An 18,244-nucleotide genomic window follows, 5' to 3' on the forward strand; every position below is an offset into this window, starting at 1 on the left:
TGTGCCCACCCACCTGTGCCACCCACCAGTGCTGCCCACCAGTGCCGCCCACCAGTGCTGCCCACCAGTGCTGCCAGTCAGTGCCCAGGGGTTGTGCCAGTCAGTGCCGCCAGTCAGTGCCCAGCAGTGATGCCAGTCAGTGCCGTCTATCAGTACCCATCATCAGTGTCACCTATCAGTGCCACCTATCAGTGCTGCATATTAGTGCCGCCTATCCGTGCCACCTCATTAGTACTGCCCATCAGTGCACATCAGTGAAGGAGAAAAAATACCTGTTTGAAAAATTTTATAATAGAAACAAAGAAACTTTTTTTTTTCAAATTTTTTGCAATTTTTTTTATTTATAGCGCAAAAAGTAAAGCGCCCAGTTGCGATTAAATACCACCAAAAGAAAGCTCTATTTGTGAGAAAAAAATAATCAAAATTTCATATGGGTACAATGTTGCATGACCGCGCAATTGTTAATCAAAGTGCGGCAGCGCTGAAAGCTGAAAATTGGCCTGGTAAATAAGGGGGTAGATGTGACTGGTAGGCAAGTGGTTAATCATTTTAGCCATCTATAAGGGGGTAATTTTTCCCCAATTATCACACATGTAAGGAGCATTCTTCCCACTGACCATCACGCTAATCTATTGTGAGTTGTAGATCTAGTCATTTTTAGCAGGGGTTCCCCAAGACTGGAAAGTTATTTCAAGGGTTCCTCTGTGTTGAAAAGATTGAGAAAGGCTGATCTAGAATTTGGAAACCTTTCCACCGTACAAATTCTGCTGAGAGCAAAGCTGCAATTTGCAAATATTGTGAGAAGAAATATTTTTGCTAAATGCTACAAGGATGACAAAACATGTCCTTGCATGCCAGAGGTGCCCTAAAGACATTAAAGATACTATATGGAATTAAATTATGAGGACCATAATAAAAGTGAAAGTAGCTTTTCCCTCCAAAGTTCTCATTCCAAAAACACTTTCTGCTGCTTCCAGATTATCACAAATTTAAAAAGAAAGATCATTTTATTTCCTGAATAAGCTGTACTCTTATTTCAAGCATAATACTTTTATATACACTGTTTCCAGTTTACCAAAATGAGTTTCAGTTTGCAAAACTACTCTGCACTGAATCAATTTGTATAAAAGTTTCCAGGAGGGGAAAAAAAACAAAAAAAAAACACATGGCTTTAAAATTTCCAAAAATTTTACATCTCTACTTATACCTCCTCCACAGGAACTCCACATATACTTGGAACCCCAGCCTCAGAGGCCTTGTATGCTAGTGGCTTTTCTGTTTCTTCCCTATGTGTGGGATTTTCACACACTGTGTCCTATGACATGTGTGCAAATAAATTGGTTTATAAATTTAAAGATAATCCAAGTAGTTTTATACTTTGGGTATACAGTCAGGTCCATAAATATTGGGACATGGACACAATTCTAACATTTTTTGCTCTATACACCACCACAATGGATTTGAAATGAAATGAACAAGATGTGCTTTAACTGCAGACTGTCAGCTTTAATTTGAGGGTATTTACATCCAAATCAGGTGAACGGTGTAGGAATTACAACAGTTTGCATATGTGTCTCCGACTTGTTAAGGGACCAAAAGTAAAGGGACAATTGGCTTCTCAGCTGTTCCATGGTCAGGTGTGTGTTATTCCCTCATTATCCCAATTACAATGAGCAGATAAAAGGTCCAGAGTTCATTTCAAGTGTGCTATTTGCATTTGGAATCTGTTGCTGTCAACTCTCAAGATGAGATCCAAAGAGCTGTCACTATCAGTGAAGCAAGCCATTATTAGGCTGAAAAAAACAAAACAAACCCATCAGAGAGATAGCAAAAACATTAGGCGTGGCCAAAACAACTGTTTGAAACATTCTAAAAAGAAGGAACGCACAGGTGAGCTCAGCAACACCAAAAGACCCGGAAGACCACGGAAAACAACTGTGGTGGATGACCAAAGAATTCTTTCCTTGGTGAAGAAAACACCCTTCAAAACAGTTGTCCAGATCAAGAACACTCTCCAGGAGGTAGATGTATGTGTGTCAAAGTCAACAATCAAGAGAACACTTCACCAGAGTGAATACAGAGGGTTCACCACAAGATGTAAACCATTGGTGAGCCTCAAAAACAGAAAGGCCAGATTAGAGTTTGCCAAACGACATCTAAAAAAGCCTTCACAGTTCTGAAACAACATCCTATGGACAGATGAGACCAAGATCAACTTGTACCAGAGTGATGGGAAGAGAAGAGTATAGAGAAGGAAAGGAACTGCTCATGATCCTAAGCATACCACCTCATCAGTGAAGCATGGTGGTGGTAGTGTCATGGCATGGGCATGTATGGCTGCCAACGGAACTGGTTCTCTTGTATTTATTGATGATGTGACTGCTGACAAAAGCAGCAGGATGAATCTGAAGTGTTTCGGGCAATATTATCTGCTCATATTCAGCCAAATGCTTCAGAACTCATTGGATGCCACTTCACAGTGCAGATGGACAATGACCCAAAGCATACTGCAAAAGCAACCAAAGAGTTTTTTAAGGGAAAGAAGTGGAATGTTATGCAATGGCCAAGTCAATCACCTGACCTGAATCCGATTGAGCATGCATTTCACTTGCTGAAGACAAAACTGAAGGGAAAATGCCCCAAGAACAAGCAGGAACTGAAGACAGTTGCAGTAGAGGCCTGGCAGAGCATCACCAGGGATGAAACCCAGCGTCTGGTGATGTCTATGCGTTCCAGACTTCAGGCTGTAATTGACTGCAAAGGATTTGCAACCAAGCATTAAAAAGTGAAAGTTTGATTTATGATTATTATTCTGTCCCAATACTTTTGGTCCCTTAACAAGTGGGAGGCACATATGCAAACTGTTGAAATTCCTACACCATTCACCTGATTTGGAAGTAAATACCCTCAAATTAAAGCTGACAGTCTGTAGTTAAAGCACATCTTGTTCGCTTCATTTCAAATCCATTGTGGTGGTGTATAGAGCCAAAAATGTTAGAATTGTGTCCATGTCCCAATATTTATGGACCTGACTGTATATGCATAAAATTCTATTTGAATATATTGGTTATGTACGATAATAAAAAATGTCTTATGTGGCATTAAACATTTTCCCTTCCCAGTTTACTAAGCAATGCATGGATAGTGCTTTGATCAATAAATTAGGTGTAAAAAAAAATACTGCTCAAAAACATTAAAGGAACACTTTGAAAACACATCAGATCTCAATGGGGAAAAATATCTTGCTGGATATCTATACTGAGATGGACAGTGTAATGTGTTAGGAAAGTAAGGATGCCTCATCATTTGATGGAAATGAAAATTATCAACCTACAGAACTGAATTCAAAGACACCCAGAAAATCAAAAGTGAAAAAATGGTGCAACAGGCTAGTCCATGTTGCTGAAATTTCATTGCAGCAACTCAAAATGGCCCTCACGCGCTTATATGCATGCCTGACAACATCAGGGCATGCTCCTAAAGAGACGATGGATGGTGTCCTGTGGTAAAAAATGGGAATATCCTCCTGCGCTTAATATGAATAAACCCTATACTAACAGCTGCTAACACTCTGCCTTAACCATTAAGTCATAAAGTACCACACCCTAAAATAGTGAAGCGCTAAAATAAATACCCTATATACACATAATAGGTACCATCAAAAACTATAATAATTATAAAATACCATCAAATAAACCTAATAGTCTATCAATGGAATAACTTAAATATAATAAAAAAACGTGACATATATAACTCATAATAATATAAATCCGTGATTAAAAATAAATATGTGACAAAAATAAATATTCCCTTAATTTTTCAATCCTTCAAATTAATCAGTGATATGAAATCAAAATCCGTGATTATAATATTCAATAATACAAGAATTATATATATATATATATATATATATATATATCCGTGATACATAGTGACAAACCTATACAATTGGAATTAATGAAACTGTGATTCTTAATCAAAATAAGTGATTGTTAATTTCTGTGACGAACCATATATCAAAATATTTCATAAAAAATTAGTTATATATTAAATCCACTGTTTGTTGTGCTAAATAAATACATAAAAAACAACACTGTGCCTAAAATAAGCAAAAAAAAAGTCCATGCAATAATGTGAAAACACTCAGTGATCTTCACTTCTAGTGCTCAAAAGGAATCCTCCAATGGCAGCAATGCCTGCTCACCTCCCCACCTTGACCCACACAGGGCCACAAGGCTATAGCTCTCCTCTAAGGCAATCCTTTAATCCAGGCAGCTCAGCAAGGGATCACAGGACTTCCACTCCACCTCCTCCTCTGCTGCCACTTCCACCAATGTCTCCACTCTACTTCATACCACATGGAACTTCCTGTCTGTACATGACATCACTTCCTGTCTTCCATAGATACTTCCTTTCTGGGTAGAAGTGGTAGTGTGACCCCGGCCTTGTGCTGTGTTTGTATGGACTGTAGATCCTTATAGATGGGTCATCTCCACTTGCATCAAGGGGGACAGAAATATATTACTGCTTAATCCAGCCTTTCTCAGCCAGGGCTCCTCCAAAGATTTCTAGGAGTTCCTTAGTTCAAGTGCCTTATACTTAGCACAAAGACTGGCCAGCTTGTACCCCTCACCACTGAGTGGCCTCCACCTGTAAACCTATTCCTGTTTTGGGGGTCGTCTCATTGTTGCATATCTAGTGCACCTGTTCATTTCATTAACACCAAAGCAGCTGAAACTGATTAACAACCCCCCTCTGCTATTTAACTGACCAGATCAATATCCCAGGAGTTTGACTTGATGCTATACTGTGATTAAAAAGTGTTCCTTTAATTTTTTTGAGCAGTGTAGTTTCATTATTGCCAAATGTTTACATATTGTACTTACTTACCAGACGTCCGGCGGGACGGACGTGCGGCAGCCAGCTCCTGCTCCCCTGGCCCCAATCCGCTGCCATCTGGGCGGCAGCGGACCCTGATGGGGGCCCAACGTCTCTCCGGACCCTGCTCGTCAGCCAGGGAAGGCCACTGGACCTTTTTCCTGGAGCTCCGGGACTTGCGGCCTACCCCGCAGCCTCGTTTTTTTGCCGCGGCCAACCCGGATTGCCGGGCATCGGCCCAGACCGCCGCCGCTCCGTTCCCCGCTTATCTGCCAGCCTCCCCACCGGCCCTGGGCCCATCCCTGACCATCAGGAACCAGCTCTGGCCCACTGCGGATCACTGCTCCACCACCCAGCCCATCGCTCTGCCTGTCTCCCCATCGACTCTGGGTCCACATCAGGCCATTCTGCACCCAGCTACCAGCATCCTACCACCACCCCCGGACACCCTCCGCCCAGCTACCGGGCACCCAGCTACCACCTCTGGACACCCAGTCACCGGGCACTCAGCACCTAGGGGCTGCCTCAGACCACCCAGGACCCTGCATCAGCCGACACCCAGCCTCGGACCAGGGACCTCTCCAGGCCACCCAGCGAACTGAGACGTCGCCGCACCGAGAGAGTCAGCCTCCTCCACCAGCTGCCTCCCTGCAAGCCACTAGGGACCCCAGGCTACTATCCCACCAGGGACCGCAAGCCCACCATCCCACCAGGGACTCAAACAGGGGCACCCACTACCCACCAGGGACTGCAAACCACCAAGGACCCTAGGCTACTATCCCACCTGGGATCGCAAGCCCACCACCCCGCCCTCCGGCGCGCTGTCCCTCTGGCGAAACTCCGGCAACTCATCACCTCCCGAAGCTGTGCACTCAACGCCTCCTGACGCCGGGCCTACAACATCTCCAATCACCGCGTCCCACGGCTCGTCCAGCCGCCGCACCACTGTGCCCACCGACGCCGTACCACAACACCCGCGGACGCCGGCCTACAGCACCCACAGACTGCAGCCAGCTGCGGCCCCAGCCGCCCACCACTCCCTCTCCCCTCCTACGATTGGACACTGATTAACTTCGTCATGGCATAGCGGACTCTCCCCATCCTCACGTCCTGACTGAAACCTCCCTCCTCTCCGACCCGATCAGCATTCTGCCAGCCCTAGCATGCCACCTGCACTCCTCCTCCTCCATCCCCAAACTTGTCTCCCTCTACCCCCCTACTCCCCCAAGACAGCTCTACATCGCACCCGCACTTCTTCCCTCCCCTCTCTACGGCTCTCACCACCTCCTCCTAATACTCAACTCCCCCCGCCGACCCACATGCCACCACCAACAGACCCACACGCTCCTGCACCTCCCGTTCCCATGCCACCTTCCTCACCCTCCTCCTCCTAACCGCCAGTGACATCTCCCCTCTCCCGGCACCCCCCTACTCACGCCAGCCACCGCAACCCCCTCAATCTCATATCTGTCCCCCTCCTCCCCACATCCACCCCTCCCCTCTCGGTTGCACTCCTGAACGCCCGTTCGGTTTGCAACAAGCTCACCGCCATCCACGACCTCTTTATCTCCCACTCCCTCAACCTCCTAGCGGTCACCAAAACCTGGATCCAAGCCACTGACTCCACCTCCCCTGCTGCCCTCTCCTATGGAGGCCTCGTCTGGACCCATTCACCCAGACCGAGCAGACGCAGAGGGGTCGGTATGCTCCTACCACCGCTGAGCACCTTCCAGGTCCTCCCTAACCCCCCCTCCCTATCCTTCCCCTCCTTCGAGGCCCACTGCATCCGGCTCTTCTCTCCCACCCTCCTAAGGATTGCGGTAATCTATCGGCCACCTGGTTCCGCATCCCCCTTCCTAGACGACTTTGCCGCATGGCTTCCCTTCTTCCTCTCCTCCGAGCTACCGACCATCATCCTAGGCGACTTCAATATCCCGATCACCGCCAACAGCCCGGCTACTTCCCAACTCCTCCTTCTAACCTCCTCCTTCGCTCTCACACAGCACACTCAGTCCTCCACCCACTCCAAACGGAAACACCCTGGACCTAGTTTTCTCCCACCTCTGCACCCCCCACGACTTCACTAACACCCCCTCTCTGACCACCACCTCCTCACATTCTCTACCTCCCCCAACAATCCCCCCCCCCCCCCCCCCGAAGCATCTAACCATCACCCGCAACCTCCACAATCTGAACCCGACCCATCTCCACCCAGCAGCTGACCGTCTGTATGACAGTATCCTCCCTCTGTCATGCCCTGACCTGGCCACTACTGCATACGACGACTGTCAGCTGCCCTCGACTCCCTGGCACCCCTAACCACACGTAGCATTAGACCCCGACCGCTTCAACCCTGGCAAAACGACCACACGAAATGCCTCAAACGCCGCTGGAGCGCTTATGGCGCAAAACCAGATCCCTTCGCGCATTCTCCCTCTATAAAGCCGCCTACACCACCTCCCACCAAGCAAGCCTATTTCATAACCCTTATCAACACCCTCTCCACCTGTCCTCGTCGGCTCTCCACTTTCAAATTCCTGCTCTCTCCCCCCCACCCAGCACCTCACTCACCGCCCACAAGATTGCCAATCACTTCCAAAACAAGATTGATACAATCCGTAAGGACATTGTCAACTCACAATCCACCTCTCCACCCAGCCTCCCACCCTCCTTCAACCCCTCATCCGTCCCCTCCCCCGACCTCATAGCCGCACTACCCCCCACTGTACCTAATGCCCCGCACATCATCACCTCCCCAACACTCTGCTCCTTCAGCCCAACTACCCCCGAGGAGGTCTCTAAGGTCTTCACTGAAGCCCGCCTCACCACCTGCCCCCTGGACCCTATCCCCTAACAGCTCCTCCAGTCACCCCCCCTCCCCCCTCACCCACATCTTCAATCTCTCCCTCTCCACTGGCACCTTCCCCTCCCCTCTAAAGCACGCACACTTTACTCCCATACTCAAAAAACCCTCCCTTGACCCCACTAACCTTAACAACCTTAGACCCATCTCCTTGTTGCCCTTCACTTCCAAGCTCCTTGAGCGCCTGGCCTACAATCGCCTAAGCGCCCACCTCACTGATAACAACCTCCTTGACCCCCTACAGTCTAGCTTCCGTCCCCTGCACTCCATTGAAACCGCCCTACTTAAAATCACCAACGACCTGCTAACCGCCAAAGCCAATGGCCACTATTCTATCCTCCTGCTCCTCGACCTCTCCGCGGCCTTCGACACTGTTGACCACCCTCTCCTCCTTGCCAAACTGCACTCCCTTGGCATCAAGGACGCTGCTCTCTCCTGGTTCGCCTCCTACCTTTCCCAATGCTCCTTCAGCATCACCTACAACACTGCCACCTCCCCCTCCCTCCCCCTCTGTCGGGGTCCCCCAAGGCTCTGTCCTTGGGCCCCTCCTCTTCTCCATCTATACCTCCTCCCTTGGCAAACTTATTCACTCCCACGGCTTCAATTACCACCTCTATGCCGACAACACCCAAATTTACCTCTCCACCCCCCCACTCTCTGCCCGCATCGCCCACCTCCTAAACGACAGACTGGATGTCGCTCCATTTCCTCAAACTTAACCTATCCAAAACCGAGCTCCTGGTCTCCCCCCCCCCACATCCTCTTTATCACTACTAACAACGCCACCATCTCTCCCACCCCACATGCCACAGTCCTGGGTGTCACCCTGGACTCCCACCTCTCCTTCCTACCCCACATCCAACTGCTATCTAGATATTGCAGGCTCCACCTCCGCAACATCTCCAAGATTCGCACATTCCTTACCCCAGACACCAAACAACTCGTACACTCCATCATCTCACGCCTGGACTATTGCAATTCCCTTCTCACTGGCCTACCCAAACAAACGCTATCCCCACTCCAGTCGATCCTAAACTCAGCGGCTAGACTCATCCACCTCACCAACCGCTCCACATCTGCCTCCCCCCTCTACCAATCCCTTCATTGGCTCCAGATTGCCCAACGCATCAAATTCAAACTGCTAACTCTGACCTACAAAGCCATTCACAATGCTGCCCCAAACTACATAACTGACCTTATACCCAAATACTACCCTACCTGTGCCCTCCGCTCCTCACAGGACCTCCTACTCTCTAGCTCCCTTGTCTTCTCCTCCCACGCCCGATTGCAGGACTTCCCCCATCCTCTGGAACTCCCTACCCCAATCCATCAGACTGTCGCCTACCCTCCTCACCTTCAGGTGCACCCTGAAAACCCTCCTCTTCAAGGAAGCCTACCCCAACCTCACCTAACACCAGACCTCACCCAACAACGAACCTCCTCCACTCCTCCCGCCACTCCATCCCCCACAGCCATCTCCTCCTGTGCCACCTTCCCCTCCCTCCTAGACTGTAAGCTCGAAAGAGCAGGGTCCTCGAACCCCTCGTGTATTGTATTGTTACTGTCTTGTCTCATGTTCTGTCCCCCTTGCTACTGTACAGCGCTGAGCATACCCTTTGGTGCTAAATACTGTATAATAATAATAATATTGTAATGTATATATATTTACTGTATTATTTAACATGCATACAGGCGATATAGGATTATAACTTTGTATACAACAAAAATCACACTGATTTTTATGCAAGTGTGTTGTCTAGTGCTGCCTATAAAAATACCTTTTTATTTTTTGATATTGTGCAAATCTAGTTTACAACTGATATTGAGATCTGTCAGCACAAGTGCAGGGTTATTATATAAAAATGTAACTCTCCAACCACCTCATAAAGAGACCTAAGTAGGATTTTCAGCCCTGGAGTTATCGGGATGGGGGGGGGGGGGGGACGGGGGGGGGACATTTAAAATGGTAAGCAGTAATTTTTAAATATTTTTTTTTTAAAGTTACGCTCTGTGAATGAAAACCTGTAGCAAATATAAAATAGGCTTTATTCCAATTTGGCTGCAACAAGTGGAAATACACTTTAGGTCAGGTACTGCTGTTTAAATACACTTTCACTCTCTAAAAAGAGACACATTACTTAAAAAAAAAAACAAAAAAAAAAAAAAAAAACCTTTTTTGCCCACCTCAAAGAGTGATTGATTTATACCTTCTAGTCTAGTGTACTGGGACATCTTATTGAGTCAATACTGGTCATAGCTTCTGGCTTTGTTCTCAGCCACCTTTAGGGTTTGCTCTTCATGACAGGTGAAGGGTGAAAGGATGTTTGTAAACTTTATTGGACACTGCCTTGTCTTGTTTGGTAGAAAATACCCGACCCCTTCCAATATGCTCTGTCAGTAGTCCCAATTATTAGTGCTACAATTTTAGTATGAGAAAATCAGAGAGGCACAGGAATAGACTTTTCTGAGGGCAATCTGTACTCAACAGTTTACAGAATGCCCCAGTTGCCATTAGTTCCAAGGGGAATATTTCAAATTGCAAAAAGTATGGGTGGAAACACAATGTGGGATTTAAATATCTGTCTAAATCAAGTATATAATATTTACATTTTTGCTGGTCTTACATGATCATAGATGGCTGCGGATTGAAGTAAATTCTAATGAGATTAGATTAGAAAGACATATGTAGCAATTATGTTAATTTTAATTAAAGTTTCCCTTCAAAGTCAAATATTGGCTTTAATTATTCATTAATCCACTTTTTTTTTTTTTACATATGTAGTCAAAAGTCTGCAAGAGGTCAAACTGGGAAAGGCAATATAAAAGGAGTCATTCATTTGTACTCATGTGCTAATAAGGAGCATGCTGATTGGAGATGAGCACAAAATGAGGTGAGAGCTCAGTCTGCTGCTTCTCCTTTCACTGTCCAGTCATAGGCTCAGGGAAGGACAGGAACCTTAAGTGTAACTCAGCTGCAGTAGAGAAAAATCAGGTCTCCAGCTCTGCTAGACAATGGTGTGTTGTGTCGCAAAGCTGTGTAAATCTTTGGACTGGATGTATAGAAATATAAATCCCTTTTTCAGGTAAAATCGTTTTCTTGTATGCATTTCATCTTTGTATTTAGCCATTTGCTGGGAATTTAGCTTTAACAATTAAATACACACACAATTTACAGGAGGGAAAAAAAAAACAATAAAAAAAAGCAAACAATTCCACTACGAAAGCAAGTAAAATGAAAAATTCTGTATTTAATATACAATGCTGAGGTCAGAGGAAAAGTACTCAGTAATGAGCACAGTGCTGTGTTATTGGTCTAGAATGAGGATAGTAAGAACAGGTTTCTCTACCTGTACATGACAGTACATACTGGATACAAATGCAACAAGTTGAGAAACATTCTTCTACATCTGTACATTGAAATTGGCAATACCACAAATATGACAAAAGATAAAACTATGCACAATAGAAAAAAAAAATTAGTAAGGTATAAATGCAAGAATTTTCTTTAGAATGTGAAGAATAACCATTAACGTTTTATATTAGCTCAATATTCATTCTCTTTTTAAATTTATGTGGAAAAGCAGTGAAGTGCTTTACAATAAATTATAACTTAAGAATACATCAACCAAACAATTCCATACAATCAGGTTTAGCTTTATAAACACAAAGAAAAAACAGAATTACAGTACATTAACATCACGTGACAAGATACAGGAAATTCATTAGAAAATATTGTAATAAATAATTCATGAATTATAGTGCAATTGATTTATGCATAAATAGAACTCACTGCCTAAAATAAGTTTATATAGTCAACAAAATCTTTTGAAAGTCAAGCCAGCTACACACTGCAGTTATACCAAATTACTGGAAATGGAAGTGACAATGGAAAGGCTGTAAATAAAAAAAATAAAATAATAATACACAAACTGGAATATCACTGTAAACGACCAATCATCTTCAGTAGGTTAATTTACAATGCAATATAAAATAGTCAGAAACTACAAGAAATGGTTTAAACAATTTTACCGATCAGTAGTCTTAAAAACAGAGGCACAGCTTTTTTTTCATTTAGTGTTTTTTTTACCTTTTGTTTTTCATTATAAAAGATCTTGATAACATTCAAACAGGCCAAAAATAAAATAAAGGGTTTACCTCTGCCTTCGGTTGTGTTAAGCAGTGAGCAGTAAATACATTTGATTGTTTTACCCAAAGGCATTGATTAAATTATACATAAAAAAGTATTTGAATGTGAAGGACTTGAAATATAGACAAATGTGTTTTAAAGTTGTGTGTTATACCACCAATGCATAAAACAGATAAAATATCCCTATGAAGTTAAAAATAAATACTACAAACTGTACGGATATAAAATTAGTGAAGGCTGTTACTAAAAGACTGTCCCTGATAGTAGGAAATCTGTTAACTGTTTTTTTTTTATTATTTAATTCTACTTAGAGGTTGTCTGGTTACCTTACAGATATTTTATTCACAGCAAAGGTTGAGGAAGTTGATATTACCTGAACTGTGTAAGACATTTTAATGTATTTAAAAACATTTAAAATCAAACAGAGTTACATAGGCGCATGAGATAGACCGTTTTTTGCAAAAAATAAAACTGTAACATTTAGCTGTAGAAGGTCTTTAAGTAATCAAAACCCATGCATGTAAAACTGTACAAAACTAAATTTAAGTGCATACGTGCAAAATAATGTCTGCTCAGAGTAGTTTCAATTTTCTCAAAGAGCTACGGCAATAAAAATTTGATGTATGAAAATAGTCTGAATTTCAGAGGTAAGAGAAACAGTGTAATGCCTTGCAACCCACAACAATGGAGTGTTCGGTGAAGTAGATTACTAATTAGAAAACAAACCTACATCCTACCACTTACAGTAAAAAAATCACAAATTTCATAGAAAAAAACCTCAGTCTAAGGGTGTTTTGTATATTCAAAACCCTGAACAATTTGCAGGTTTGGTCATTAGCAAAAAAGTTACAATTGGTCTGGGGAAAGTCAACTTGGACCACAAAGAAATGGTTTCTGAACTGTGGCAGCAGCAAATACATAAACAGTTACATTGAGGTCCATTGATTGCATGAGTATGACAACACTCGAGGGGGGAAGAAATTACCCATGTTTTAAGCTTATCTTGTGCACATTATGAGCATGCTCTAACCTGCATTCCAGATTTCCTAACATAGTTCATTTTCAAAAAGAAAAAATTTTTTTATAAATTATTTTGATAAAGTTAAATATTTTTGTTTTATAGTTTATTTAAAGTCACTTTCACAGTGACTTTCTACAACTACCTAAATAGGAGATTTTTGTTTTGTTAAATGCCCATCTCATTGATAAAAGATGTAATTAAAATGCAGTATTTTACTTTTACAACATTTAATTAGTATTATACACTTGTAATAATGTGTTCTACCAAACCTCTTTTTAAATCGTATGTGTGGATACTAAAAGATTGGACAGTTATTCTGCATTGAAATAATACTGCATGCTTCCACACATAAGGTCGTCATTACCTGTAGGTGATCCAGAAGAACTTAAAAACCAGAGTAGAAAAACCAATAACTAGAGTACGAAACGTCCTACCACTGTCAAAAGTTTAGGAGTGGAAGTTGTGATTGATACATTGGTACTGTAGTAAGTAATGTTAATCATAGTTTGTTTTCTGCTGTTAACTATGACCTATAAACCCTGAAGAAGTTTTACCTATTTAAGCAAAACGAATGCTTAATACATAGTATCAGTAGTAAGTGTGCAACAAAAAATTTAGTCCACAGTGAAAACCCTGAATTATCTATTTTAAAGGCATGAATGTGGTTAAGAACCGTATCGTTTCGTCAGAGTATGTTACGTCACACTCAGTTGCGTGTACAGTAGAAGTGTGTAACAATACACACGGATAAGATTAGTCAAAAATTCAAAATTAAATCTACATAGACTTGCTACTGTTTCTGGAGTTACCAGTCCCTGAATTAACAACAACATTGTACAAATTAGGGTCTGCCAGGCGAAGCTTTTTTTTCGGAGGGTTCTTCAGTGTTCCAGACCGTTCTTTGACTTTGTATTCTAAAGTGCTGTGAGGTACGCCATAAATTCCTTGTGCTTTAGAAACACTCATTTTCCCACCAAGTACCATGGCTATAGCTTCTTCCATAATTTCATGATCATATTGTCTGTATCTACCCCGTTTTTTCCTTGGCTGTTTGTCTTTCCGGTCATCATCTGGGTTGTCAGAAGATGTGTCGCCAACTCCATTCTTGTTATTAAGACACAAAGGAGAAAGATCTCCATGAACAACATAGGAATCGACGTTGGAACGTGTTAGATTTCCCGAACATTCAACTTTGTTTTGCTTGGGAAGAATGTTTTTTAGTTTTTGTAGAGATGAATTTTCAATAACTCCAGAGGTTTTAGTAACCTGATACATCACATCCAGAAGACCAGAGGAATCGGGCTGTGGTTTGGGCACAGAGTTCACTCGTACCTGAGGAATTTTTAACTGTACAGTGGGAACTGAAGATTCACAATGCAAAACTTCCTTTTTTTCTTTGAACTGAGCAACCATTCTCTGTAGAGTTAACTGATGGAGGTAACTGGAAGCGGTTGGGAGTTTCAGTTCTGAAGTTTCAAGTAGACTGAGTTTACTTTTTTCTGTATGCTCGGCCTGAGCCTTTGCCCACAGGGCGACTTTTTGAAAAACAGCACACGTCTCGGTGCTGTCTTTGTATAAATACCCATCATTACAATTTTGAGCTGTGTTTTTAAAATATGCAGGCTTGCCTGCTGATAAGGCTTTTAAGTGAAGTATTAAAGTTTTTTGAGGTATGCCATAAAGTATGGCTGCTTTGTTAATATCCAGTGTTCCCAGCTGAACATCCTTCAATGCTTTTGAAAGCAAACCGTCTGCAAATTCAGGACTTCGGTCCAAATAGTCATCTCTCTCTCTCTGAAGTCTCCTGGATGAATGGAATGAAACGATGGTCAACGGATGCATGAGACGTGTACACAGGTATGGAAAGGTCCACTCCTTTATTAAAACTCCTTGCTTAGGTAACATCACCGCTTCTGATAAAGTTTTTATTCAAAACGTGGAAGTTAGAAGTTATAGAATCTTTACACGTCTGCTTGGACACTGTCAATGGTACGATGGCTTCTATAGCAACCCAGTCAAGTATTCAAGAACATTTGGTAAATAATTTCTTTAGTATATATTTAAGTGCATACTAATCCAGCTGACAGTTGCTTGCGGAGCCAAACTTATGATTTTTAACTTAAGCAATTAGTAAGCCCTTAATATTCAACTTTTTGTTAGTAGAAACGTGACGTTACCGCTAAACAAGTAATAAAAGAGTAAACCCCCTTTTCAAGGATTTGCTGCAGTAACAAAGTCTTACACACACACACACAAAAAAAATACAATCAGAAAAACTCTACATGAAATGCACCAAACAAACACAGACCCAAACACACATGAAAATATAACAAACATTTGAATAGTTCACCTAGAAGACCCGTGAAGAGATACAAAATGATTTAGTGGACAGAAAGAAACTGAAATGAAACCAACACAAGTGTAACAAATCTGGAAGCTGGAAAAGTTAACTGAGCTGAAGGTCTAACCAAACTCAGCTTTGTTAAAATTTAGGACCTAAGTGTGAAAATGGAGTTAAAGCATTTAGTGTATGGCATGTTTGCATTAAGTACCATGAAACCTGTTCTACTCTTTGATGAATTGAAAAATATGTTAAATCAGAATCATATTGCTGCTTACACAGTTATGAAAAATGTTATATACTGTATATTTTGTAATCTGCCACTTCAATGTTTGTCACTATCAAACATTACTAATCTTGTGTTAAAGAACACCTGTCATAAAAAAAAAACCCCAAAAAAACAAAAAGGTGTGGATTACAGGCTATTGACCTCTATGGGAACTAGTCCTAAACTGCATATTTGTGAACAGGATAAAAACCTGAGCTAATCTAACCTGAACCTGATCCGATGAACAACTACTGTATCCATTAGCTGTGAAACCTGAGCTTCAACCCGCACCACACGTGTGAATCAGCTCTAACAGACAGAGCAAGTGTGTTTTCTGGATGGAGTTTGCTGCCTCTGTTGCTTCCCACCACGCTGCAGTGTCTGGGAGGGAAGTATGTGAGAAACAAAATGGAGGATATTGCTAAAATCGGGGAAGGTAAAGGCTTTTTTTTTTTTTTTTTTTTTTTTTTAAAGGCTTTGGCATCACATAGCAATTGGATTTGGAATTTGTTTAGACTGTCATACAGGAACCTTTATTTGTACTTTTTCAGGACAACAAGACACTCGTCAGATAATATTGTCTTGCAAAAAAACAAAGCACATTTCTTCTAACTTGACACTTTTTTTTTCTGTGAGGTTGCTTTGACAGACATCACATTCAGTTAAAAAAAAAAAAAAAAAAAAAATCACCCCCCTTATTCTTCAGATAAAGAAAAGTAAATACAAAGCAACTATAATATGCGGGAATTTATGGCAAATGTGGTGGGGAGAGTGACACCAGGGGTGTCCTACCCTATATCCACAGCTAAAGTGTTGAAGCCAAAGCATTGTCACGACAGTCAGGGAACTAAGATTTTTCTTAAAAAAAAGTAGAGTTTAGCAATTGTAGGTTACATTTTTTTTTTCATGACAGGTGTTATTTTTAACTGTTAATAGTGCAAAAAAAAAAAGTATATCTAAAATGTGCAAATTTCATACATAAACATTTATAACAGTACTGCAACCTGCTTATGTTTAATCATAGTAATACTAAAAATACTATTACTTGCTGCTATAACTATTGCCGGACTGCTAGTAGTCATAGTCCTTAAGACTACATTCTACAAAGTTTGAGCAGCAGATGCAACCCCCACCTTCCCAAACAAGCCCCCACTATATTCTCTCCATAAAACACAAACATTACAGAAAGGTGCTAGCAACAGGCACAAACAATTTAGCAGCAAGCTAAAACAATGCAGTATGTTTGTCAGATGTGTAACTATTTGCAAAAGGAAAAGTTCCATATAAGTGAAGTTGATACTCACTCAAGTTTGAGATTTTTGATTTTGGAGTTTTCTTCTAGTCCACTGCCATTTCTTTTTACAGAGAGATCCAGAACCCCATCTTCTGCAAAAAACATAAAAAAAACCCCAAAAACTTTGCATAAAACACATTGTATTAGTGTGTTACGTCAGATACATATTAAGAAAAATATCACAAAAGCAACACTAAGTCATCATCTTTTCATTCACTCTTTGCAAACCTTTGCGTTCCAAGCCTATAGAGTGTGAGTGTGTTTCTTACCCATCTCAGTTTATTCGGGAGATGAATAGGCCCTCTTTATAAAATAGTAATCTCAGCATTTTATGCTACATGGATTGTTCTTCACCCACCAGATATGAAATACAAGGACCTTGTACAGTCTTATTTTATTACTGTATTCATGTACTATGTTGAACTTTAAAACAGTAAAATTGCTTTAAAACAAGCTCTTACTGAACTCTGAAGCTGCCTGTACTGTGAAGAAAATAATCCTCAGATTACAACAGAGAATCTGAAGTGAAATTCCAGTCTGTTTGCAACAGGTTATAGTACATCAGAAAGCTGGCACAGATTTGTATTAACAAGAACTAGGCACCCATGCGAGAGTGGATTCTTAGGATCAATAAGATCGCGGAAATGGAGGAGCTGATCTCAGTGGCGAAAGAACACCCCGAGCGATTCAGGAAGACATGGGCATGTTGGACTCACTTCCTATCTACTGAGACTTATCATGGCTTAATGAAGGAATGAGCGAGCAGATTTGGTAAACTGGAGAACCTCTGGATCTTTCACCCCAGGAATAATTCCTTTACTGGACTTTAAAGAGATTATAACCTTAATTTAAGACAGCATCTGTTATAACCAGGCCGATACTATGTGATGTGATTGGTTTAGTTATACTTATTTAATTCTAATCCCCAACTCCCCCCCCCCCCCCCCCTTTTTTTTTTTTTTTTTTTTTTTTTTTCTCCCCCCCTATTTATATGTCTTCCTTATCCCACTCCTCCTCACTCTGATTTTACTTCCCATACTCCTTTTCCATCTCCACTCGAGTCTCTTTCTTTTCTTTTCTTTCTCGTTTTAGCTACCCTTTTTCTCATATTCTAAATAGCAATATTATTTACAAGGATCAGAACACTTCTAGATGTACAAGTGTGATAATACTTTAGAAAATTAACCCACGATTTTTGGATACGGTTATAGCAGACATACGTGCCTTGAGATAATTCGTTTGTCTTGCACCTCATAGTCTTGCTGCTTGAGCTCTCTCTACATAGAGACTACTGTATACCTTATTTATCGAACATTACAGATGGTAATTATTATTACTATGGTTATACTTTTTGCATATGCTTTATTGTGGGAATTGGATGCATGTTGCTCTAAAATCTATTCTAACGTCCTATTCCCGTCTGCGATACGGG

General features: G+C 42.0%; 1 protein-coding gene across 4 annotated transcripts in view; it reads right to left on the reverse strand.

Annotated features, from left to right (window-relative positions):
• LCORL (ligand dependent nuclear receptor corepressor like) overlaps window positions 1-18,244 on the reverse strand; it is a 146,684-nt gene that overhangs the window by 51,047 nt on the left and 77,393 nt on the right. For 2 of the 4 annotated variants that reach the window (XM_089677467.1, XM_089677468.1), the window contains exons 6-7: window positions 16,823-16,904; window positions 10,970-14,713 (exon numbers count right to left, since the gene is read on the reverse strand). In XM_089677467.1, coding sequence (XP_089533593.1) covers window positions 13,687-14,713; window positions 16,823-16,904 — 1,109 coding nt within the window. In that variant the 3' untranslated portion in view covers window positions 10,970-13,686. Of the gene's footprint in view, window positions 1-10,969; window positions 14,714-16,822; window positions 16,905-18,244 lie in introns of those variants that run through there. The other 2 variants (XM_089677463.1, XM_089677464.1) reach the window with 1 other exon arrangement.

Source organism: Staurois parvus, unplaced genomic scaffold, assembly GCF_062004578.1.
Source record: "Staurois parvus isolate SC_StPar_1 unplaced genomic scaffold, SC_StPar_1.0 ptg000186l, whole genome shotgun sequence".
In the NCBI taxonomy this organism is placed as follows: domain Eukaryota; kingdom Metazoa; phylum Chordata; class Amphibia; order Anura; family Ranidae; genus Staurois; species Staurois parvus.